The following is a 25,155-nucleotide window of genomic DNA, read 5'->3' as shown; positions in this document are numbered from 1 at the left end:
GAGGATGGGTGCTGGGGTGGGGATGGGAGCTGAGGATGGGTACTGGGGTGGGGATGGGAGCTGAGGATGGGTGCTGGGGTGGGGATGGGACCTGAGGATGGGTGCTGGGGTGGGGATGGGAGCTGAGGATGGGTGCTGTGGTGGGGATGGGAGCTGAGGATGGGTGCTGGGGTGGGGATGGGAGCTGAGGATGAGTGCTGTGGTGGGGATGGGAGCTGAGGATGGGTGCTGTGGTGGGGATGGGAGCTGAGGATGGGTACTGGGGTGGGGATGGGAGCTGAGGATGGGTGCTGTGGTGGGGATGGGAGCTGAGGATGGGTACTGGGGTGGGGATGGGAGCTGAGGATGGGTACTGGGGTGGGGATGGGAGCTGAGGATGGGTGCTGGGTGGGGATGGGAGCTGAGGATGGGTGCTGGGGTGGGGATGGGAGCTGAGGATGGGTACTGGGGTGGGGATGGGAGCTGAGGATGGGTACTGGGGTGGGGATGGGAGCTGAGGATGGGTGCTGGGGTGGGGATGGGAGCTGAGGATGGGTGCTGGGGTGGGGATGGGAGCTGAGGATGGGTGCTGTGGTGGGGATGGGAGCTGAGGATGGGTGCTGGGGTGGGAATGGGAGCTGAGGATGGGTGCTGGGGTGGGGATGGGAGCTGAGGATGGGTACTGGGGTGGGGATAGGAGCTGAGGATGGGTGCTGGGGGTGGGGCTGGGAGCTGAGGATGGGTGCTGGGGTGGGGATGGGAGCTGAGGTTGGGTGCTGGGGATAAGTGCTCGGGATGGGGCTGGGAGCTGAGGTTGGGTGCTGGGGATGAGTGCTCGGGATGGGGCTGGAAGCTGAGGTTGGGTGCTGGGGATGCGGGCTGGGAACTCAGATGTCCCTCCACATAAGGTTAAGCATATTGGGGCAATAACTATAGCAGAGGGCATCTTGGGTCAGTAACTATAGCAGAGCACATCTTGGGTCAGTAACTATAACAGAGGGCATCTTGGGACAGTAACTATAGCAGAGGGCATCTTGGGACAGTAACTATAGCAGAGCACATCTTGGGTCAGTATCTATAGCAGAGGGCATATTGGGACATTAACTATAGCAGATGACATCTTGGGACAGTAACTATAGCAGAGGACATATTGGGACAGTAACTATAGCAGAGGGCATCTTGGGTCAGTAACTATAGCAGAGCACATCTTGGGTCAGTATCTATAGCAGAGGGCATCTTGGGACAATAACTATAGCAGAGGGCATCTTGGGACATTAACTATAGCAGAGGGCATCTTGGGACAGTAACTATAGCAGATGACATCTTGGGACAGTAACTATAGTAGAGGACATCTTGGGACAGTAACTATAGCAGAGGGCATCTTGGGACAGTAACTATAGCAGAGGGCATCTTGGGACAGTAACTATAACAGAGGACATCTTGGGACAGTAACTATAACAGAGGGCATGTAGGGACAGTAACTATAACAGAGGGCATCTTGGGACAGTAACTATAACAGAGGACATCTTGGGACAGTAACTATAGCAGAGGGCATCTTGGGACAGTAACTATAACAGAGGGCATCTTGGGACAGTATCTATAGCAGAGGGCATCTTGGGACAGTAACTATAGCAGAGGAAATCTTGGGACAGTAACTATAACAGAGGGCATCTTGGGACAGTAACTATAGCAGAGGGCATCTTGGGACAGTAACTATAACAGAGGGCATCTTGGGACAGTAACTATAGCAGAGGGCATCTTGGGACAGTAACTATAACAGAGGGCATCTTGGGACAGTAACTATAACAGAGGGCATCTTGGGACAGTAACTATAACAGAGGGCATCTTGGGACAGTAACTATAACAGAGGACATCTTGGGACAGTAACTATAACAGAGGGCATCTTGGGACAGTAACTATAGCAGAGGGCATCTTGGGACAGGAACATGACTAAAGCTCCAGAGTTGTGAAGTTAGACTGAACCAGTAGAAGAACCCAGGAGTTTCACAACTACTCTGGTGGAAGAGGACTTTTTTCTGTGATGTCTGGCTGCTCATGGCTGAACAGATGGCAGTTTAAACAACTTTGATTTCCTTGAAGAGGAAAACACCTTGCTCATTAAGCGATTATAATGCCACGTTGTACACACCTCTCCCCACCATCTATGGCTGTGTCCAAAATGGAACACTATTCCTTGTTATTATAGACATCGCTATGCAGGCCCTGGTCAAATGTTGTGCACTAAATAGGGAATAGGGTGGGTGGCAATGTCTCATAGTACTTACCCAATTAATAGCAGTGCTGCACAGACGATGATGAATCCAATTGTGTATTTCAGAGCATTTTTCACTTGCTGTAATGAAAGACAGAATTATTAATACTGTGATTATTAATCAGGAATGTAACCATATCTAATTCTTCAATCGGGTTGGTTGGGGGGGCGTGTGTGTGTGTGTGTGTGTGTGTGTGTGTATGTGTGTGTGTGTGTGTGTGTGTGTGTACGTTTGAGGTGAGTGGCTGGCTAACTAATTCCATATTCCATTTAGTGAGGGGACAATGGAGTGTGAAGTGGAATCCAGAGTCCCGTTCAACCTGCCAAAGACTCTCAGAGTGGTCACACACACACACACACACACACACACACACACACACACACCTTACTCCCAGCGCTGTTATTAAAGGGTGCTTTGAAAGTAATGATTCAAAAGAACTCCTTGGCTTTGAGAGGAAGTGCTTCTGTCAGCTCCAAACCAACCCAGAGGAAAGGGAAGAAGCTCACTGTGGCATGTAATCTATATAATCACTACCGTGTCCTTTGGAGACCAATATATGACATTTCAGCAATATTCAGTTTAAGATGAAGAGGGGGGGTGGTCTATTCCTATGGGCTTTGGCTTTTTCTACACTTAACTTAACAGAGGCCACGTATACGTAATAATAAAGAGTCGACAGTAAAGTCTCAACTATATCCTTTTCTTCTTGCTTTTCAACAGTATGTACTTCTATAGGGATACTGTATGCTTTTCTACAGTATGTAGTTCTATAGGATACTGTACGCTTTCTACAGTATGTAGTTCTATAGGGATACTGTATGCTTTTCTACAGTATGTAGTTCTATAGGGATACTGTACACTTTCTACAGTATGTAGTTCTATAGGATACTGTATGCTTTTCTACAGTATGTAGTTCTATAGGATACTGTACGCTTTTCTACAGTATGTAGTTCTATAGGGATACTGTATGCTTTTCTACAGTATGTAGTTCTATAGGATACTGTACGCTTTTCTACAGTATGTAGTTCTATAGGATACTGTACGCTTTTCTACAGTATGTAGTTCTATAGGGATACTGTACGCTTTTCTACATTATGTAGTTCTATAGGATACTGTATGCTTTTCTACAGTATGTAGTTCTATAGGGATACTGTACACTTTCTACAGTATGTAGTTCTATCGGGATATTGTACGCTTTCTACAGTGTAGTTCTATAGGGATACTGTATGCTTTTCTACAGTATGTAGTTCTATAGGGATACTGTATGCGTTTCTACAGTATGTAGTTCTATAGGGATACTGTACGCTTTCTACAGTATGTAGTTCTATAGGGATACTGTACGCTTTTCTACAGTATGTAGTTCTATAGGGATACTGTACGCTTTTCTACAGTATGTAGTTCTATAGGGATACTATACACTTTCTACAGTATGTAGTTCTATAGGGATACTATACACTTTCTACAGTATGTAGTTCTATAGGGATACTATACACTTTCTACAGTATGTAGTTCTATAGGGATACTGTACGCTTTATTTGTAGCATAGAGCTTTAAGTATCACTTCTGTATCTATTTTGGGGGATTGTGATATATTAATATTGACTGAGTGTCTTAATTGAGAGTGATGTGTTTACATTCAGCCTCTGGTTGGTCAGTGTTTTACTTGCTATATTGTATTTACTTTGCCACCATGGCCTTTTTTTGCCTTTACCTCCCTTATCTCACCTCATTTGCTCACATCGTATATAGACTTGTTTATACTGTATTATTATGTGTCGAACTGCTTTGCTTTATCTTGGCCAGGTCGCAATTGTAAATGAGAACTTGTTCTCAACTTGCCTACCTGGTTAAATAAAGGTGAAATAAATAAAAATTAGGAATGCAATCTCTCACGATATGTGGGACCGATGGGATTAAGTCCAAAATAAGGAATAATACAGTGTTTACCTTCCTTAATCCAGAGACAGACAGCTAGTGACTGCTGTTCATAGCCAAGGTCAATGTGTGTGTGTGTGTGTGTGTGTGTGTGTGTGTGTGTGTGTCTAGAGTACAGTAAGAGAACAGGTAGCAGCAGTCTTACTGAACACTTGTTGATGTTGTCATCATCCTTCTCCTCATAATAGAAGTAGACAAAGGGGATCCACAGGAAGACACAGAACAGGAGGAGAGAGTACAGTGCTGTAGGGAGAGAGAGAGTTGAATCAACTTCATTTCCACTTTTAATCAAACAAAAAAATATGTTTTTCCTACTGATCATGTTGAAACAGTGTGGATAACTGTTTGGATTTAACAAAAAGTTATGAATGTAAAGAAATTGATGGAATTTGTATTAAAAAAAAAATTGTTAAATTCAAAGTACTTTTAACATAAATCTAATGGCTTTGAATTCCCGTTGGTTGACAACTCAGTCCGCTGGGTGATCTACAAAGACTCACATATGACTGTGTAATGCAAATACACAAGGTCCTGTCTGGATGGGTTGGTAGAGCATGGTGAATACACAAGGTCCTGTCTGGTAGAGCATGGTGAATACACATGGTCCTGTCTGGTAGAGCATGGTGAATACACATGGTCCTGTCTGGTAGAGCATGGTGAATACACATGGTCCTGTCTGGTAGAGCATGGTGAATACACAAGGTCCTGTCTGGTAGAGCATGGTGAATACACATGGTCCTGTCTGGTAGAGCATGGTGAATAGACATGGTCCTGTCTGGTAGAGCATGGTGAAAACACATGGTCCTGTCTGGTAGAGCATGGTGAAAACACATGGTCCTGTCTGGTAGAGCATGGTGAAAACACATGGTCCTGTCTGGTAGAGCATGGTGAATACACATGGTCCTGTCTGGTAGAGCATGGTGAATACACATGGTCCTGTCTGGTAGAGCATGGTGAAAACACATGGTCCTGTCTGGTAGAGCATGGTGAAAACACATGGTCCTGTCTGGTAGAGCATGGTGAATACACATGGTCCTGTCTGGTAGAGCATGGTGAATACACATGGTCCTGTCTGGCTGGGTTGGTAGAGCATGGAGCTTGCATTGACAAGGATAGTGGGTTTGATTCCCAGGGCTACCCATACGTATAATGTATACACGCATGACCATAAATTGCTTTGGATAAAAGCTTCTGCGAAAATTGTATATATTAACATATATTAGTATATATTAAGACGTTTCTTGAGTCATCTTGCGGGTGAATTAAATTAACTTGAATTGGCAAAATGTGGAGAATTGACATTAACATTACATATCATTTTTCTTCAGAAGGTTATGCAAATTGAGAATCATTTGATAGAGTGCAGTGTTGCTTTGGGGACCAACGTGAGGGTCAAAAATAAAGTGGTGGTCTCTGCTTAATTAACAAATTTATTTTTATTACATTTTTTAAATCTTGTTGACTGAATTAATGCCTTATGATGATTAGATAGGCCTAGAAGATCTCCCATCTGTGTTGTGTGGTTTTGTTATCATCCGATTACTGCAACAGGCTGTGTTATCATCCGATTACTGCAACAGGCTGTGCTATCATCCGATTACTGCAACAGGCTGTGTTATCATCCGATTACTGCAACAGGCTGTGTTATCATCCGATTACTGCAACAGGCTGTGTTATCATCCGATTACTGCAACAGGCTGTGTTATCATCCGATTACTGCAACAGGCGGTGTTATCATCCGATTACTACAACAGGCTGTGTTATCATCCGATTACTGCAACAGGCTGTGTTATCATCCGATTACTGCAACAGGCTGTGTTATTATCCGATTACTGCAACAGGCTGTAAGAGGAGGACTGAGGAGTTATACAACCCAGTGTACAAGTATATCTTTCGAGACCACAGTTTACGTCACCATGAAGTCAAAAGCACCATGAAAGCAACAGCATTCATGCCAAGGGAAAATGTGAGAAAAACATGGCAAAGGAATGGTATTAAAACATTGAGGGGATCGGTTGGGCTCAGTGGAGGGGCAGTTTCCTGGACCCAGATTAGGCCTAAAACTACTCCTGAACTAAAAAGCACACTCAACGGAGAATCCCCATTAAAAATGCTTTTTAGTCCAGGATCAGGCTGAATCTGTGTTCGGGAAACCACCCTTCAATGTTTCCATAGCTAAACATAAACACAAAGTTCTGAGTACAACAAAGATGTGTGAAATAGCAGAGGACCCTTCCAGAGGCCAGAAGTTGTTGGCACAGCAAAACAACATCTAATGTGCTAACAACAGCTGCTGAAAGTATCTGACGGTCTCCAGGCCGTGAGGGGAATAAAAACGCTCTCTCTCAAAATCTTTCACATTCCCTTTGCGTTCTTGTTAAAGGTGCTGCATTGTGATTTCAGAAAAGGTCTATAATACATCTGCAGTAATAGTTGTATGATAGTGTTTCACAGTATTACTTACGCACCAGTGCAGTGAAAATGTGTTTTTTCGCATTGTTTGTAACTTATTTGGTACATAATGTTCATGCTACCATCTTTCATGACCCGAAAAGAGTTTCTGAACAGAACAGCGACTACTCCCCTCGAACTGGACAAAGATTTTCCCTTTAATGAGTCTGACGCAAAGGATATAATGTTGCTCCCGGACAAGGTCCAAATCCCCGTCATTTGCATGAAGAAAAGAAGGAGATACAGGGGTGCAGATCAGGGTGCCTTGTGAGAATTCGTAGGCAAGTGGCTAAATGCTCATCCAGAAGTGGCGCTCCTAGTGGCCGGGGACTTTAATGCAGGCAAACTTAAATACGTTTTACCTCATTTCTACCAGCATGTCACATGTGCAACCAGAAGAAGAAAAAAAACTATAGACCTTTCTCCACACACAGAGACACATACAAAGCTCTCCCTCACCCTCCATTTGGCAAATCTGACCAGAATTATATCCTCCTGATTTCTGCTTAAAAGCTAAAGTAAAGCAGGAAGTACCAGTGACTCGCTCAATACAGAAGTGGTCAAATGACGCGGTTGCAAAGCTACAGGACCGTTTTGCTAGAACAGACTGGAATATCTCCCGGGATTCATCCCGGATGAATGGCATTGAGGTGTATACCATCTCATACCACCGGCTTCATCATAAAGTGCATCAACAACGTCATCCCCACAGTGACTGTACGTATATATGTGGCAGGGTTTGTAAACTATCACGGACTACAAAGGGAAACCCAGCCACGAGCTGCCCAGTGATGCAAGCCTACAAGACGGGCTAAATCAAATCAAATCTAACTGCCTTTTATGCTCGCTTCGAGGCAAGCAACACTGAAGGATGCATGAGAGCACCAGCTGCTCCGGACGAATGTGTGATCACGATCTCCGTAGCAGATGTGAGCAAGACATTTAAACAGGTCAACATTCACAAGGCCGCGGGGCCAGACAGATTACCAGAAGCGGTACCGGAGCGCCAAGTCTAGGTCCAAAAGGCTCCTTAACAGCTTCTACCCCCAAGCCATAAGACTGCTGAACACTTAATCAAATGGCTACCTGGAATACCTGTTGAGGTACATTGACTCAGTAAAAGTATTACCATTTTATTATTTACTTTACATTAGTTTATTTTGTAAATACTTTATTAAATCTGCATTGATGGTTAAGGGCTTGTAAGTAAGCAGTTCATGTTAAGGTCCTGTTGTATTTGGTGCATGTGACAAATACAATTTGATTTGATTGTTTGTGATATTGGCCTCGAAATGGGAAAGATGTTTTGACTAGGTGGTTGTGTTATCTAGTGGAAATCCCTCTATCGTTTCCTGGTTGTGTTATCTAGTGGAAATCCCTCTATCGTTTCCTGGTTGTGTTATCTAGTGGAAATCCCTCTATCATTTCCTGGTTGTGTTATCTAGTGGAAATCCCTCTATCGTTTCCTGGTTGTGTTATCTAGTGGAAATCCCTCTATCATTTCCTGGTTGTGTTATCTAGTGGAAATCCCTCTATCATTTCCTGGTTGTGTTATCTAGTGGAAATCCCTCTATCATTTCCTGGTTGTGTTATCTAGTGGAAATCCCTCTATCGTTTCCTGGTTGTGTTATCTAGTGGAAATCCCTCTATCGTTTCCTGGTTGTGTTATCTAGTGGAAATCCCTCTATCGTTTCCTGGTTGTGTTATCTAGTGGAAATCCCTCTATCGTTTCCTGGTTGTGTTATCTAGTGGAAATCCCTCTATCATTTCCTGGTTGTGTTATCTAGTGGAAATCCCTCTATCATTTCCTGGTTGTGTTATCTAGTGGAAATCCCTCTATCATTTCCTGGTTGTGTTATCTAGTGGAAATCCCTCTATCGTTTCCTGGTTGTGTTATCTAGTGGAAATCCCTCTATCGTTTCCTGGTTGTGTTATCTAGTGGAAATCCCTCTATCGTTTCCTGGTTGTGTTATCTAGTGGAAATCCCTCTATCGTTTCCTGGTTGTGTTATCTAGTGGAAATCCCTCTATCGTTTCCTGGTTGTGTTATCTAGTGGAAATCCCTCTATCGTTTCCTGGTTGTGTTATCTAGTGGAAATCCCTCTATCGTTTCCTGGTTGTGTTATCTAGTGGAAATCCCTCTATCGTTTCCTGGTTGTGTTATCTAGTGGAAATCCCTCTATCGTTTCCTGGTTGTGTTATCTAGTGGAAATCCCTCTATCGTTTCCTGGTTGTGTTATCTAGTGGAAATCCCTCTATCGTTTCCTGGTTGTGTTATCTAGTGGAAATCCCTCTATCGTTTCCTGGTTGTGTTATCTAGTGGAAATCCCTCTATCGTTTCCTGGTTGTGTTATCTAGTGGAAATCCCTCTATCGTTTCCTGGTTGTGTTATCTAGTGAAAATCCCTCTATCGTTTCCTGGTTGTGTTATCTAGTGGAAATCCCTCTATCGTTTCCTGGTTGTGTTATCTAGTGGAAATCCCTCTATCGTTTCCTGGTTGTGTTATCTAGTGGAAATCCCTCTATCGTTTCCTGGTTGTGTTATCTAGTGGACATCCCTCTATCGTTTCCTGGTTGTGTTATCTAGTGGAAATCCCTCTATCGTTTCCTGGTTGTGTTATCTAGTGGAAATCCCTCTATCGTTTCCTGGTTGTGTTATCTAGTGGAAATCCCTCTATCGTTTCCTGGTTGTGTTATCTAGTGGAAATCCCTCTATCGTTTCCTGGTTGTGTTATCTAGAGGAAATCCCTCTATCGTTTCCTGGTTGTGTTATCTAGAGGAAATCCCTCTATCGTTTCCTGGTTGTGTTATCTAGTGGAAATCCCTCTATCGTTTCCTGGTTGTGTTATCTAGTGGAAATCCCTCTATCGTTTCCTGGTTGTGTTATCTAGTGGAAATCCCTCTATCGTTTCCTGGTTGTGTTATCTAGTGGAAATCCCTCTATCGTTTCCTGTTGGCTCAATTTCATTTGATGTGAGAAAACAAGCACTGAATAGTATAGGGAATCATTGTACCATCTAAATCACTGTTAAATATCTTCAAAAAATACAAAAGAATATAATGTTTTTCCAGCTGTTTGAAGCTGGTGGACCAAAACAGAAAGTAAAAGGTTCAAGTGCGAGTCTCCGCCATGTTACGGGGAAATGGGATTCTGGGGAGGAGGGAGATTTGTTTTAAATGCAGCCTAGTGCTAAGTGAATTGCAAGATATTTCACAGTGACTCAGATGGTATAATGACTCCCTACACTAATCAGTGCTTGTTTTCTCACATAAACCGTTCAGAATTTTAGCAACCAGGAAATTAGCTATATATATATATATATATGACAGCCAAAGTCAGAACAGCTTTCCCACAGATGCCGGCGGGAGAAATCAATAGACGAATGTCACAGCCGATCACAACACTGGCATGTAAGTAATACTGTGAAACACTATCATTACAAAATTACTGCAGATATGGACATTTTGTGAAATTAAAATGCAAAACTATAAAATACTATCAAATAGTCTCTCTCTATCCATCCCTCTGTCAGAGACACTATGATCATCACATCCCCATTACTTCACCAGATCAAAGCGGCTGTATTCTCCAGTCCATTCCTTTCCTGCACTCAGACACAGAGTAGCATACATAACACAAAGCTCTATTTCACTACTGGGATACATCTAACAATGAGGCTCCCTCCTCGACTCGCAAACATGATTTGATAAAAGTATTCTTCAAGAATATGATGACAGAGATGTTTATTAGCTTGGATGCCTCTCATTGTCAATAACAAACAAACAAACAAACAACATTAAATCAGTACAATAGATTACTGTTGGGGCTCTGCAGTGGCCAGCATCCACCTAGTAGCATGAACATGCCCAACAGATGCACAGCAATCAGCATCATGTTGAAGAGGTTAGTCATTCTAGACAACTAGAGGGACTCATGTTGTGTCCATGTAGACCTATAGTCTAATCACCTCCAAAGGAAGGCTCTTTAAGAGCAGGGCTATTCATCTAGAATCATGTAAATGTATTAGTCTAATCACCTCCAAAGGAAGGCTCTTTAAGAGCAGGACTATTCATCTAGAATCATGTAAATGTATTAGTCTAATCACCTCCAAAGGAAGGCTCTTTAAGAGCAGGACTATTCATCTAGAATCATGTAAATGTATTAGTCTAATCACCTCCAAAGGAAGGCTCTTTAAGAGCAGGACTATTCATCTAGAATCATGTAAATGTATTAGTCTAATCACCTCCAAAGGAAGGCTCACTAAGAGCAGGACTATTCATCTAGAATCATGTACATGTATTAGTCTAATCACCTCCAAAGGAAGGCTCTTTAAGAGCAGGACTATTCATCTAGAATCATGTAAATGTATTAGTCTAATCACCTCCAAAGGAAGGCTCACTAAGAGCAGGACTATTCATCTAGAATCATGTAAATGTATTAGTCTAATCACCTCCAAAGGAAGGCTCACTAAGAGCAGGACTATTCATCTAGAATCATGTACATGTATTAGTCTAATCACCTCCAAAGGAAGGCTCTTTAAGAGCAGGACTATTCATCTAGAATCATGTAAATGTATTAGTCTAATCACCTCCAAAGGAAGGCTCACTAAGAGCAGGACTATTCATCTAGAATCATGTACATGTATTAGTCTAATCACCTCCAAAGGAAGGCTCACTAAGAGCAGGACTATTCATCTAGAATCATGTACATGTATTAGTCTAATCACCTCCAAAGGAAGGCTCACTAAGAGCAGGACTATTCATCTAGAATCATGTACATGTATTAGTCTAATCACCTCCAAAGGAAGGCTCTTTAAGAGCAGGACTATTCATCTAGAATCATGTACATGTATTAGTCTAATCACCTCCAAAGGAAGGCTCACTAAGAGCAGGACTATTCATCTAGAATCATGTACATGTATTAGTCTAATCACCTCCAAAGGAAGGCTCACTAAGAGCAGGACTATTCATCTAGAATCATGTAAACTTATTAGACCATTTGTGATGTAAAAGACAAAACGGATCCTTTTTCACAGCGCTGTGTAACCATTTCACAGTACACCTTCTGTAGAGACCCATTCACTCATCTAGACGTGGCTGTGGGGTGGTTGGAGCCTCTCTCTCACATGGCCCGTCAAGTTAGCCAGGTGTGTCTGGGGGTGATTACGGCCATCTATTGTATTTCATGAACATGTGTACAATGTCTAGACAACAGTGACCCATCCACTTAGCTACATGTGGCTGGGGGTGTGTTTCTTTCACATGGGCCGTCAAGTTAGCCAAGTGTGTCTGGGTGAGCATCATCTAATAATGATACAAATATTTATACCTGGACACTTTCTGTTATGCAAGTAACTGTACCGTTTAACCCTGCTGTATCCTGTGAATGTGACAAATAAACTGTATTGATATAGTGTGTGTTTACCAGAGACGGTAAAGGGAAGAACAACATGACCTGCACCAAAGTCAGATCAGGATGTAGGCCAAGAACTAGATAGAGTTAGTAGGCTACTACTTTTGCCACGTTTAGTTTTGAAATCTTTGGTTATATACTACACTTCCTTACTCACTCTGTTTAGCACATGGCCTCACATGTGAATCCTTAAAGAGATGGGTGGGGCTAAGGCTTAAGAGGGTGTGAAAGATGATAAATGGGTGTAGACAAAGAGCTCTCCTGTAGGTATACCAAAATATTCAAAGGGCCATTTTCTCAAAAGTGAGGTTACAAGTTGATCAACTTTCAAAGCAGAATTGCATTTCCATTGTTCCTCAACTGCAGTGTATGATATACCATGTTCTAGCTCTGAGTCTCTATCTTTATCCAATGTAAAAAACACCATTATAAATGTTGCGATATAGACTGAAAAGATGTGCTGGGTCACATATTGGCCTGTTGGAAACTACAACTCCCTACCACATTGCACAGTTCAGGCTGGATCTGATTTATCTCTGGAGAAACTGTGTGATGTGAACATTGAGCTTACAGAAAATAAATGTTGCAGCGATGAGACAAGATCGTAATCACGAAATTGGGGAGAAAAAAAAGTGGTAAAAATTACAACAACAATAAATCAATAACGTAAATGTCGGTTAATCACTCTACACTAACAGAAACAGGACAATTTCACTTCCAACAGGAACAGTAGTGGAAAAAGAAGAGGCAGGGTAAGTCATAACTCCATGGCACACAACCCACTCAACTCTAATGTAAATATCACTCCAGAAGAAGCTTTTATCCCACCAAAACCAGTGAAGCTATTGCAGCTGCTGCGTGTATGAAGAGTGCTAGTCAACCCACCCCTCTGGGGAGATACCAAGGTCTAGATTTTTCACAGGATGCAGAGTGAGTTTGCTTTCTTGTTTAGTTGTTGCCGTGTGCCAGCAGCCTTTTTTAGGCAAGACTCTTACATTCTTCAACATTAGGAATTCATCGAATGGAGGAGACATAGGGAACACACTAAAAGGAGAGGAGGAACACAATTATTTTAACCTGTGTGTGTGTGTGTGTGTGTGTGTGTGTGTGAGAGAGACAGCTTCTCTCTCTGAAGCTAATGGATGTGAGTGAAGACAGCCCATAAACCCACAAATAACTACCTTACAGTAGAGAAACACTTCTGAGACAGACTGTTCCAAATGGATTCCTTATATAGCACAATGTTCTGACCAATAGTTACACAGTTTAATGGCTGTGTGAGGAGAAAACTGTGGATGGATTGTAGTTTCTCCACAATACTAACATATTGTGAAAAGAAGGAAGCCTGTACAGAACAAAAATATTCCAAAACATGCATCCTGTTTGAAATAAGGCACTAAAGTAAAACTGCAGCAAAGAAATGCACTTTATGTCCTGAATACAAAGTGTTATGTTTGGGGAAAACCCAACACAACACATCACTGAGTACCACTCTTCATATTTTACAGCATGGTGGTGGTGGCAGTAATGGGTATGCTTGTCATCGGCAAGGTCTAGGGAGATTTTTAGGATACAAATAAACGGAATAGAACTAGGCACAGGAAAAATACTAGCGGAAAACCGGGTTCAGTCTGTTTTCCAACAGACACTGGTAGACAATTTCACCTTTCAATAACAATAACCTAAAACACAAGGCCAAATCTACACTGGAGTTGCTTACCAAGACAACATTGAATGTTCCTGAGTGGCCGAGTTACAGTTTTATCTTAAAATCGGCTTGAAAATCTTTGGCAAGACTTGAAAAAGGCTGTTTAGCAATGATTAACCAACAAATCATTTTTAAAGAATAATGTGCAAATATTGTACAATCCAGGTGTACGAAGCTCTTAGAAACTTACCCAGAAAGACTCACAGATGGAATCACAGCCAATGGTGATTCTAACATGTATTGCCTCAGGGGTGTGAATAATTATGCAAATGAGATTTCAAATGTATTGAAAATGAAATACAGAATAAACATTTCTAAAAACATGTTTTCACTTTGTCATTATGGGCTAGTGTGTGTCATTATGGGCTAGTGTGTGTCATTATGGGGTAGTGTGTGTCATTATGGGGTAGTGTGTGTCATTATGGGGTAGTGTGTGTAGATGGGTGAGAAACACATTAAATACATTTTGAAATTCAGAGTGTAACCACAGAATGTGGAATAAGTCAAGGGGTATGAATACTTTCTGAAGGCACCAGTAATAGGGGGGTATAATTAAGCAATAAGGCATGAGGGGGTGTGGTATATGGCCAATATACCACGGCTAAGGGCTGGTCTTATGCACGACGCATCACGAAGTGCCTGGACACAGCCCTTAGCCGTGATATATTGGCCATATACCACAAACCCCCGAGGTGCCATATTGCTATTATAAACTGGTCATCAACGTAATTACAGCAGTAAAAATAAATGTTTTGTCATACCCATGGTATACAGTCTGATATACCATGGTTGTCAGCCAATCAGCATTCAGGGCAGGAACCACCCAGTTTATAATGCTGTTTTTTTTTTACATTACAACGATGGGTTACACTGCTCTACTAAATCACCCTGCTGGGTTTGGACTGTCTGGGTGTGAATAGACAGCATGTAAAATATGGACTCTCATCTGTCAGCATTTGAGTCAGTCGCCCAGTTCACTAAGTTAGACTTGTCACCTGACAATGGTTCTTAGTGGTGAGTTCATGGCCTTAGGAATACATCAGGCTCCTACACAGAAGCCAGTGCTAACACACACACAGTGGAGAGACACATGCTAGTCAATGTGTTAGAGATTCCTGTTTCTCCTCCAGCAGTGTCTGTGACAGGACATTTGTTTCAATAAGCCAGTGCTCACTGCTCCACTCAGGTGTTTGTTTACACTCGTTTACAGCTTGGTCGAGTTACCTCAGTGAGGATCAGTCTACTCTAGGTCGAGTTACCTCAGTGAGGATCAGTCTACTCTAGGTCGAGTTACCTCAGTGAGGATCAGTCTACTCTAGGCCGAGTTACCTCCGTGAGGATCAGTCTACTCTTGGCCGAGTTACCTCCGTGAGGATCAGTCTACTCTAGGCCGAGTTACCTCAGTGAGGATCAGTCTACTCTAGGCCGAGTTACCTCAGTGAGGATCAGTCTACTCTAGGCTGAGTTACCTCAGTGTGGATCAGTCTACTCTAGGCTGAGTTACCTCAGTGAGGATCAGTCTACTCTAGGCTGAGTTACCTCAGTGAGGATCAGTCTACTCTAGGCTGAGTTACCTCAGTGTGGATCAGTCTACTCTAGGCTGAGTTACCTCAGTGAGGATCAGTCTACTCTAGGTCGAGTTACCTCAGTGAGGATCAGTCTACTCTAGGCTGAGTTACCTCAGTGAGGATCAGTGTCGAGTTACCTCAGTGAGGATCAGTCTACTCTAGGTCGAGTTACCTCAGTGAGGATCAGTCTACTCTAGGCCGAGTTACCTCCGTGAGGATCAGTCTACTCTAGGCTGAGTTACCTCAGTGAGGATCAGTCTACTCTAGGCTGAGTTACCTCAGTGAGGATCAGTCTACTCTAGGCTGAATTACCTCCGTGAGGATCAGTCTACTCTAGGCTGAGTTACCTCCGTGAGGATCAGTCTCCTCTAGGCTGAGTTACCTCCGTGAGGATCAGTCTCCTCTAGGCTGAGTTACCTCAGTGAGGATCAGTCTACTCTAGGCTGAGTTACCTCCGTGAGGATCAGTCTACTCTAGGCTGAGTTACCTCCGTGAGGATCAGTCTCCTCTAGGCTGAGTTACCTCAGTGAGGATCAGTCTACTCTAGGCTGAGTTACCTCCGTGAGGATCAGTCTACTCTAGGCTGAGTTACCTCAGTGAGGATCAGTCTACTCTAGGCTGATTGCTGACAAGAAACAAATGGCTGGAAAGGAAACTAGTGCACAGCTTCCTGCCACTAGGCATTATGTGCATATGGGGAACTAATTATATTGTTCCATTGTGCCACACACACACACACATTCATCATAACACAATGAATATTAAGATACTCAGGGAATAGGTCACACCACATTACAGCAGATCTTCCATTACTCTTGAACAGACCAGTGTTGGGTTCAAATACTTTTGGATGGGCTTACTTCAGCTTGGCAGCTTTCCTGGCGCAATGGACCCAATAGAATGGTACCAAAAGTGCAGGAATAGTCAAACACTTCAGGTAGGCTCAGTCAAATGCAAAAATAGTTGATAGATAGGCCTCATTTATAAACATTGCGTATGTACAAAATAAACCCCAAAACATTTGCGCCAGTTTTCCCGCAAAAGTTGGCATTCATAAAAACTGAACTTGGAGTGAGAATGCCCTTTCCTCCACACAAACTTTAGACCATGTATGCACATTCACTAGTGGTTGGCGATTTGTAATGCAGGCAGGCAAGCAAGTCTTTTGTGCAAATGGGTGATATTGGGGGGGGGGGGGGTTAAAACGTTGTGCTGACAGCTCCACAAACATTTGCCATCCTTTACTCTTCCAGAAACTGTCCCAGTCCTTTGCCAGATACAGCAAAGGTTAATGCAAAAAATGGAAACATTGTGCAAACCCAGTACATAGACTGGTAGTTGATGTAAAATATAGAAACATTGTGCAAACCCAGTAAATAGACTGGTAGTTGATGTAAAAGATAGAAACATTGTGCAAACCCAGTACATAGACTGGTAGTTGATGTAAAAGATAGAAACATTGTGCAAACCCAGTACATAGACTGGTAGTTGATGTAAAAGATAGAAACATTGTGCAAACCCAGTAAATAGACTGGTAGTTGATGTAAAAGATAGAAACATTGTGCAAACCCAGTAAATAGACTGGTAGTTGATGTAAAAGATAGAAACATTGTGCAAACCCAGTACATAGACTGGTAGCTGATGTAAAAGACAGAAACATTGTGCAAACCCAGTACATAGACTGGTAGTTGATGTAAAAGACAGAAACATTGTGCAAACCCAGTACATAGACTGGTAGTTGATGTAAAAGATAGAAACATTGTGCAAACCCAGTAAATAGACTGGTAGTTGATGTAAAAGATAGAAACATTGTGCAAACCCAGTACATAGACTGGTAGCTGATGTAAAAGACAGAAACATTGTGCAAACCCAGTACATAGACTGGTAGTTGATGTAAAAGACAGAAACATTGTGCAAACCCAGTACATTGTGCAAACCCAGTAAATAGACTGGTAGTTGATGTAAAAGATAGAAACATTGTGCAAACCCAGTACATAGACTGGTAGTTGATGTAAAAGATTGAAACATTGTGCAAACCCAGTAAATAGACTGGTAGCTGATGTAAAAGATAGAAACATTGTGCAAACCCAGTACATAGACTGGTAGTTGATGTAAAAGATAGAAACATTGTGCAAACCCAGTACAAACCCAGTACTGGTAGTTGATGTAAAAGATGTGACAGTATGGGTAGGCGTGACGTCATAAACCTACTTCATCTCAGAGCCTCTGTACCAACGCAGATAGAAACACAATCTATTGACAAACTAAATAGTCAACAACTATTTATATTTTCCATAGAAGTGTGGGTGGTAGCATTTTACTTTGAACTTGTTTCTAAAATACAATCAATCAAGTGTTTGGCACTGGCTTTAGGCAGCATGTTTAGATATGAAAAGTCCCTGTAATAGATGAAAACATTCTGCCCCGTCACACCTCTAGAGAAATGGGATCAAATTTGCCATTGCTCTCTCTTTTAGAAAGCAGAAACTGCCGTGGCCTAAGTCCAATAGTTCCACATTATACAGCAAAAAAAGGGTGTTATGGTCACCATAAAAGGGTGAATGAAGGGTGTTATGGTCACCATAAAATAATGAATGAAAGGTGTTATGGCCACCATAAAAGGGTGAATGAAGGGTGTTATCGTCACCATAAAAGGGTGAATGAAGGGTGTTATGGCCACCATAAAATGGTGAATGAAGGGTGTTATCGTCACCATAAAATGGTGACTGAAGGGTGTTATGGTCACCACAAAAGGGTGAATGAAGGGTGTTATCGTCACCATAAAAGGTGAATGGAGGGTGTTTTTCTGACAGAGTTATAATTCTCGTTCACACGTGCACAGTTTTACGACAGGTCTGATTTATAACGGGGAAGATACCTATGTACGGCGTGCGCCAAGTTTAGAAATACATGTATTTTATGTATACGTACCTGTTCTTTTCATAAATGGCACATCCAGATATTTAGTGTAAATGAGGCTTCTGCTCCCTAAGCAGATGTAATGTTGCTATGAGAGGGAGAAGAGAACACCTGACCAGTGAAGAAAAGTAGCACATTATTAACCCCTAGACAGAAGGGGAAGCGTAGAGAGAGAGACAACTAAATAATTAAGTGGCATACATCAGCCCTCCACTAAGTTCTTCTGGCCTTATTATAGCTTTCCCCAAAAACCCTTGCTCTCGTCCAACTGGGACGCAAAAGAGGATTTCTAAGGATTTCTTCAAAGTGGATAGATTATCAAAACATGCCATTTTTAATTAAAAACTAAGCCTAACATCTGTACAAATAAACAAAAACAAATATTTAATCTGAGATTCATTTTACAGTATATCATTGCTTGCTTGTTGTTATCTGACTGGATCACAGATATTGAATTTGAAAATGAACACTGGATATTGCTACATGATGGGACTAACATAACAGTAAGGCTACCCCACAGACAAACTCCTATCAGATAACAGTAAGGCTACCCCACAGACAAACTCCTATCAGATAACAGTAAGGCTACCCCACAGACAAACTCCTATCAGATAACAGTAAGGCTACCCCACAGACAAAACTCCTATCAGATAACAGTAAGGCTACTCCACAGACAAAACTCCTATCAGATAACAGTAAGGCTACCCCACAGACAAAACTCCTATCAGATAACAGTAAGGCTACCCCACAGACAAAACTCCTATCAGCAAACTTTTAAAGTAAAACACTTTCTTTCAAATGATCTTCTTAAAGATTTTCCTGTTGATTGTTCTCTGGCATCTAACGATATTGGAAATATTGAGCAACACAGCTCTAACCCCAATGAGTTAACTTCAAAGGTATTGTCATCAAATGGAAACTACACAAGATGTCTGTGAGAACACTTTTAGCATGTCTAATGAAACAAAAACCCCTAGGAAGGCACAGTGGGCCAGCATGAGATCAAGCCCCCTAGGAAGGTACAGTGGGCCAGCATGAGATCAGGCCCCCTAGGAAGGTACAGTGGGCCAGCATGAGATCAAGCCCCCTAGGAAGGTACAGTGGGCCAGCATGAGATCAGGCCCCCTAGGAAGGTACAGTGGGCCAGCATGAGATCAGGCCCCCTAGGAAGGTACAGTGGGCCAGCATGAGATCAAGCCCCCTAGGAAGGTACAGTGGGCCAGCATGAGATCAAACCCCCTAGGAAGGTACAGTGGGCCAGCATGAGATCAGGCCCCCTAGGAAGGTACAGTGGGCCAGCATGAGATCAAGCCCCCTAGGAAGGTACAGTGGGCCAGCATGAGATCAGGCCCCCTAGGAAGGTACAGTGGGCCAGCATGAGATCAAGCCCCCTAGGAAGGTACAGTGTGCCAGCATGAGATCAAGCCCCCTAGGAAGGCACAGTGGGCCAGCATGAGATCAAACCCAATTTGAGAACCAGAAGATACAGCTTCACTTCTGGTCATACAATTTTACCAATTGTGAAGGGGGGGGGGGGGGGGGGTGCGTGCAAAGGCCACCCATGTTCAAGTGGAAACGTGTTCTATCAGACAGACAACAGTCAGGGTGGAAACGTGTTCTCAGCCAGACATCAGACAGGGTTGAAACGTGTTCTATCAGACAGACAACAGTCAGGGTGGAAACGTGTTCTATCAGACAGACAACAGTCAGGGTGGAAACGTGTTCTATCAGAGAGACAACAGTCAGGGTGGAAACGTGTTCTATCAGACAGACAACAGTCAGGGTGGAAACGTGTTCTCAGCCAGACATCAGACAGGGTTGAAACGTGTTCTATCAGACAGACAACGGTCAGGGTGGAAACGTGTTCTATCAGACAGACAACAGTCAGGGTGGAAACGTGTTCTATCAGACAGACAACAGTCAGGGTGGAAACGTGTTCTATCAGACAGACAACAGTCAGGGTGGAAACGTGTTCTATCAGACAGACAACAGTCAGGGTGGAAACGTGTTCTATCAGACAGACAACAGTCAGGGTGGAAACGTGTTCTATCAGACAGACAACAGTCAGGGTGGAAACGTGTTCTATCAGACAGACAACAGCCAGGGTGGAAACGTGTTCTATCAGACAGACAACAGTCAGGGTGGAAACGTGTTCTATCAGACAGACAACAGTCAGGGTGGAAACGTGTTCTATCAGACAGACAACAGTCAGGGTGGAAACGTGTTCTATCAGACAGACAACAGCCAGGGTGGAAACGTGTTCTATCAGACAGACAACAGTCAGGGTGGAAACGTGTTCTATCAGACAGACAACAGTCAGGGTGGAAACGTGTTCTATCAGACAGACAAGTCAGGGTGGAAACGTGTTCTATCAGACAGACAACAGTCAGGGTGGAAACGTGTTCTATCAGACAGACAACAGTCAGGGTGGAAACGTGTTCTATCAGACAGACAACAGCCAGGGTGGAAACGTGTTCTATCAGACAGACAACAGTCAGGGTGGAAACGTGTTCTATCAGACAGACAACAGTCAGGGTGGAAACGTGTTCTATCAGACAGACAACAGTCAGGGTGGAAACGTGTTCTATCAGACAGAAAACAGTCAGGGTGGAAACGTGTTCTATCAGACAGACAACAGTCAGGGTGGAAACGTGTTCTCAGCCAGACATCAGACAGGGTTGAAACGTGTTCTATCAGACAGACAACAGTCAGGGTGGAAACGTGTTCTATCAGACAGACAACAGTCAGGGTGGAAACGTGTTCTATCAGACAGACAACAGTCAGGGTGGAAACGTGTTCTATCAGACAGACAACAGTCAGGGTTGAAACGTGTTCTATCAGACAGACAACAGTCAGGGTGGAAACGTGTTCTATCAGACAGACAACAGTCAGGGTGGAAACGTGTCCTATCAGACAGACAACAGTCAGGGTGGAAACGTGTTCTATCAGACAGACAACAGTCAGGGTGGAAACGTGTTCTATCAGACAGACAACAGTCAGGGTGGAAACGTGTTCTATCAGACAGACAACAGTCAGGGTGGAAACGTGTTCTATCAGACAGACAACAGTCAGGGTGGAAACGTGTTCTATCAGACAGACAACAGTCAGGGTGGAAACGTGTTCTATCAGACAGACAACAGTCAGGGTGGAAACGTGTTCTATCAGACAGACAACAGTCAGGGTGGAAACGTGTTCTATCAGACAGACAACAGTCAGGGTGGAAACGTGTTCTATCAGACAGACAACAGTCAGGGTGGAAACGTGTTCTATCAGACAGACAACAGTCAGGGTGGAAACGTGTTCTATCAGACAGACAACAGTCAGGGTGGAAACGTGTTCTATCAGACAGACAACAGTCAGGGTGGAAACGTGTTCTATCAGACAGACAACAGTCAGGGTGGGTTGAAACGTGTTCTATCAGACAGACATCAGACAGGGTTGAAACGTGTTCTATCAGACAGACAACAGTCAGGGTGGAAACGTGTTCTATCAGACAGACAACAGTCAGGGTGGAAACGTGTTCTATCAGACAGACAACAGTCAGGGTGGAAACGTGTTCTCAGCCAGACATCAGACAGGGTGGAAACGTGTTCTATCAGACAGACAACAGTCAGGGTGGAAACGTGTTCTATCAGACAGACAACAGTCAGGGTGGAAACGTGTTCTATCAGACAGACAACAGTCAGGGTGGAAACGTGTTCTATCAGACAGACAACAGTCAGGGTGGAAACGTGTTCTATCAGACAGACAACAGTCAGGGTGGAAACGTGTTCTATCAGACAGACAACAGTCAGGGTGGAAACGTGTTCTATCAGACAGACAACAGTCAGGGTGGAAACGTGTTCTATCAGACAGACAACAGTCAGGGTGGGTTGAAGCGCCAGGCTCAACCTTTCCTCTGTTTTGGTTCCCTGGCCTCCACGCTGTGAACAGCTTGATGTGAACCCGTGAACATGCAGATACTGTGTGTGACTGTGTGAGAGCGAGGTCTTGCTCATGTCAATATCCTAGCCTATCGCCTGCCGCCTCCTCTCTCTCCCTCACGCTGCCTCACCTGCTCTTTGCTAATGATACGAGTGTTGACTTTATTAGGATCCCCAGTAGTCACAGCACATGCAGCAGCTACTCTCCCTTCGGTACACATAAAACAAACACATTATAAAGTACACAAGAGTTATAGACAAAACATAAGATATTACGTTAAAATAAATACAATATATATAACCAATGTGCTAGTTGTTTTGACTACTTTCTTGTCATCCTCGCTGGCACCAAAAGTTTTAAAACGTGTTGATAGGGGACAGAATGCGGTCGGAACGTCTACTAATTGGCTTATATATTACTCTTCCAGAATTCCCACGTGGGAGAGGATACTGGACATTAAATCAAAGCCTATTGGATGGTAACTTTTATTTTTTGACCAGGACAGAAGAATTTATAACTGACTTTTTGCAACACAACATAGGTACAGCAGATCCCCTTATTGTATGGGACACTTTTAAATGTGCTTTTAGAGGCCATGAAATTCAGTACTCATCTCTAAAACAAAAGACATTTAGGTCCAAAGAGTCCATATTAAACAAGGAAATAAGTTCTAACAGTACAGTTAGATAGCAATACAAACTGTACCATAGAGGCTCAGAGTAAGTTAGAGGAAAAACAAAAAGACATGGAGGAACTTATTCAAGAAAGACCCAGTGCAATATATTATAACAAATAAAGCAAACTGGATGGAATATGTGGACAAAAAGACCCCATTCTTTATTAACCTTCAACCTAGAAACGCTACAAAATATGATTTACTGTTACAAATGACAAAGTCACCCCTGATTCACCAAAATATATTTTGAAAGAGGAAGTAAAGTACTTTAAGCCCATGTATTCGTTTCAGTTCCCGCCATCTCTACTAACCAAAGTCAATTGTAAGCATTTTTTTATTTGAATAATGTCAAATTAACAGCTGTACAGAAAGAAGGCCAAATTCCAGAGGAGAAACTTACTGATGTAAATAAAGCCTTTAAGTCTGGGAAACCTCCAGGGCTGGATGGCATGCCAGCTGAGGACCTTCCCCAGATCTGTACCTCGACACAATCCTGTCTCGGAGCTCTACGGACTATTTCTTTGACCTCATGGCTTGGTTTTTGCTCTGACATGCGCTGTCAACTGTGGGACCTTATATAGACAGCTGTGTGCCTTTCCAAATGTCCAATCAATTGAATTTACCACAGGTGGACTCCAATCAATTCGTAGGGGCGTGGACTACAAGGTGTTGAAAGCGTTCCACAGGGATGCTGGACCATGTTGACACTAATGTGTCCCACGGTTGTGTCAACTTGGCTGGATGTCCTTTGGGTGGTGGAACATTCTTGATACACACAGGAAACTGTTGAGCGTTGCAGTTCTTTACATAAACCAGTGCACCTGACACCTGCTACCATACCCCGTTCAAAAGACACTTCAATCTGTTGTCTTGCCCATTCACCCTCTGAATGCTACACAGACACAATCCGTGTCTCAATTGTCTGAAGGCTTAAAAATCTTTCTTTAACCTGTCTCCTCTCCTTCATCTACACTGATTGAAGTGGATTTAACGAGTGACATCAATAAGGGATCATAGCTTTCACCTGGATTCAACTAGTCCGTCTATGTCATGGAAAGAGCCGGTGTTCTTCATATTTCATACATATTGATATTTTTATAAACAGTACAGTTACATCAGATCTTTAGAAGAGGCGATGCACCGTGAAAATCTGTTTTTAGCTCTTTTTTAAAGCTGAGCGTTATGTCTGAGTAACCTCTGGTGGCAGAGCATTCCACCATGACATGGCTCTATACATAACTGAGTGACCTCTGGTGGCAGAGCATTCCACAATGACATGGCTCTATACATAACTGAGTAACCTCTGGTGACAGAGCATTCCACAATGACATGGCTCTATACATAACTGAGTAACCTCTAGTGACAGAGCATTCCACAATGACATGACTCTATACATAACTGAGTAACCTCTGGTGACAGAGCATTCCACCATGACATGGCTCTATACATAACTGAGTAACCTCTGGTGACAGAGCATTCCACAATGACATGACTCTATACATAACTGAGTAACCTCTAGTGACAGAGCATTCCACAATGCCATGACTCTATACATAACTGAGTAACCTCTGGTGACAGAGCATTCCACAATGACATGACTCTATACATAACTGAGTAACCTCTAGTGACAGAGCATTCCACAATGACATGACTCTATACATAACTGAGTAACCTCTGGTGACAGAGCATTCCACCATGACATGGCTCTATACATAACTGAGTAACCTCTGGTGACAGAGCATTCCACAATGACATGACTCTATACATAACTGAGTAACCTCTAGTGACAGAGCATTCCACAATGCCATGACTCTATACATAACTGAGTAACCTCTGGTGACAGAGCATTCCACAATGACATGGCTCTATACATAACTGAGTAACCTCTGGTGACAGAGCATTCCACAATGACATGACTCTATACATAACTGAGTAACCTCTGGTGGCAGAGCATTCCACAATGACATGACTCTATACATAACTGAGTAACCTCTAGTGACAGAGCATTCCACCATGACATGGCTCTATACATAACTGAGTAACCTCTGGTGACAGAGCATTCCACAATGACATGACTCTATACATAACTGAGTAACCTCTAGTGACAGAGCATTCCACAATGACATGACTCTATACATAACTGAGTAACCTCTGGTGGCAAAGCATTCCACAATGACATGGCTCTATACATAACTGAGTAACCTCTAGTGACAGAGCATTCCACAATGACATGACTCTATACATAACTGAGTAACCTCTAGTGACAGAGCATTCCACAATGACATGACTCTATACATAACTGAGTAACCTC

The 25,155-nt window shown here is 43.0% G+C and overlaps 1 protein-coding gene across 3 annotated transcripts in view; it reads right to left on the bottom strand.

Moving 5' to 3' along the window:
* The window catches only part of LOC110514631 (lysosomal cobalamin transport escort protein LMBD1), a 229,113-nt gene that overhangs the window by 166,270 nt on the left and 37,688 nt on the right, over positions 1-25,155 (bottom strand). For all 3 annotated transcript variants that reach the window (XM_090243358.1, XM_090243366.1, XM_090243364.1), the window contains 2 exons: positions 4,333-4,430; positions 2,265-2,332 (listed from right to left, as the gene is read on the bottom strand). In XM_090243358.1, the coding sequence (XP_090099484.1) occupies positions 2,265-2,332; positions 4,333-4,430 (166 nt within the window). The remainder of the gene's footprint in view (positions 1-2,264; positions 2,333-4,332; positions 4,431-25,155) is intronic.

This window comes from Oncorhynchus mykiss, chromosome 1, assembly GCF_057628025.1.
Source record: "Oncorhynchus mykiss isolate SJ-2025 chromosome 1, ASM5762802v1, whole genome shotgun sequence".
NCBI classification, from domain to species: domain Eukaryota; kingdom Metazoa; phylum Chordata; class Actinopteri; order Salmoniformes; family Salmonidae; genus Oncorhynchus; species Oncorhynchus mykiss.
The sequence above is the reverse complement of the archived record's forward strand: the minus strand, read 5'-3'. Positions and strand labels throughout refer to the sequence as shown.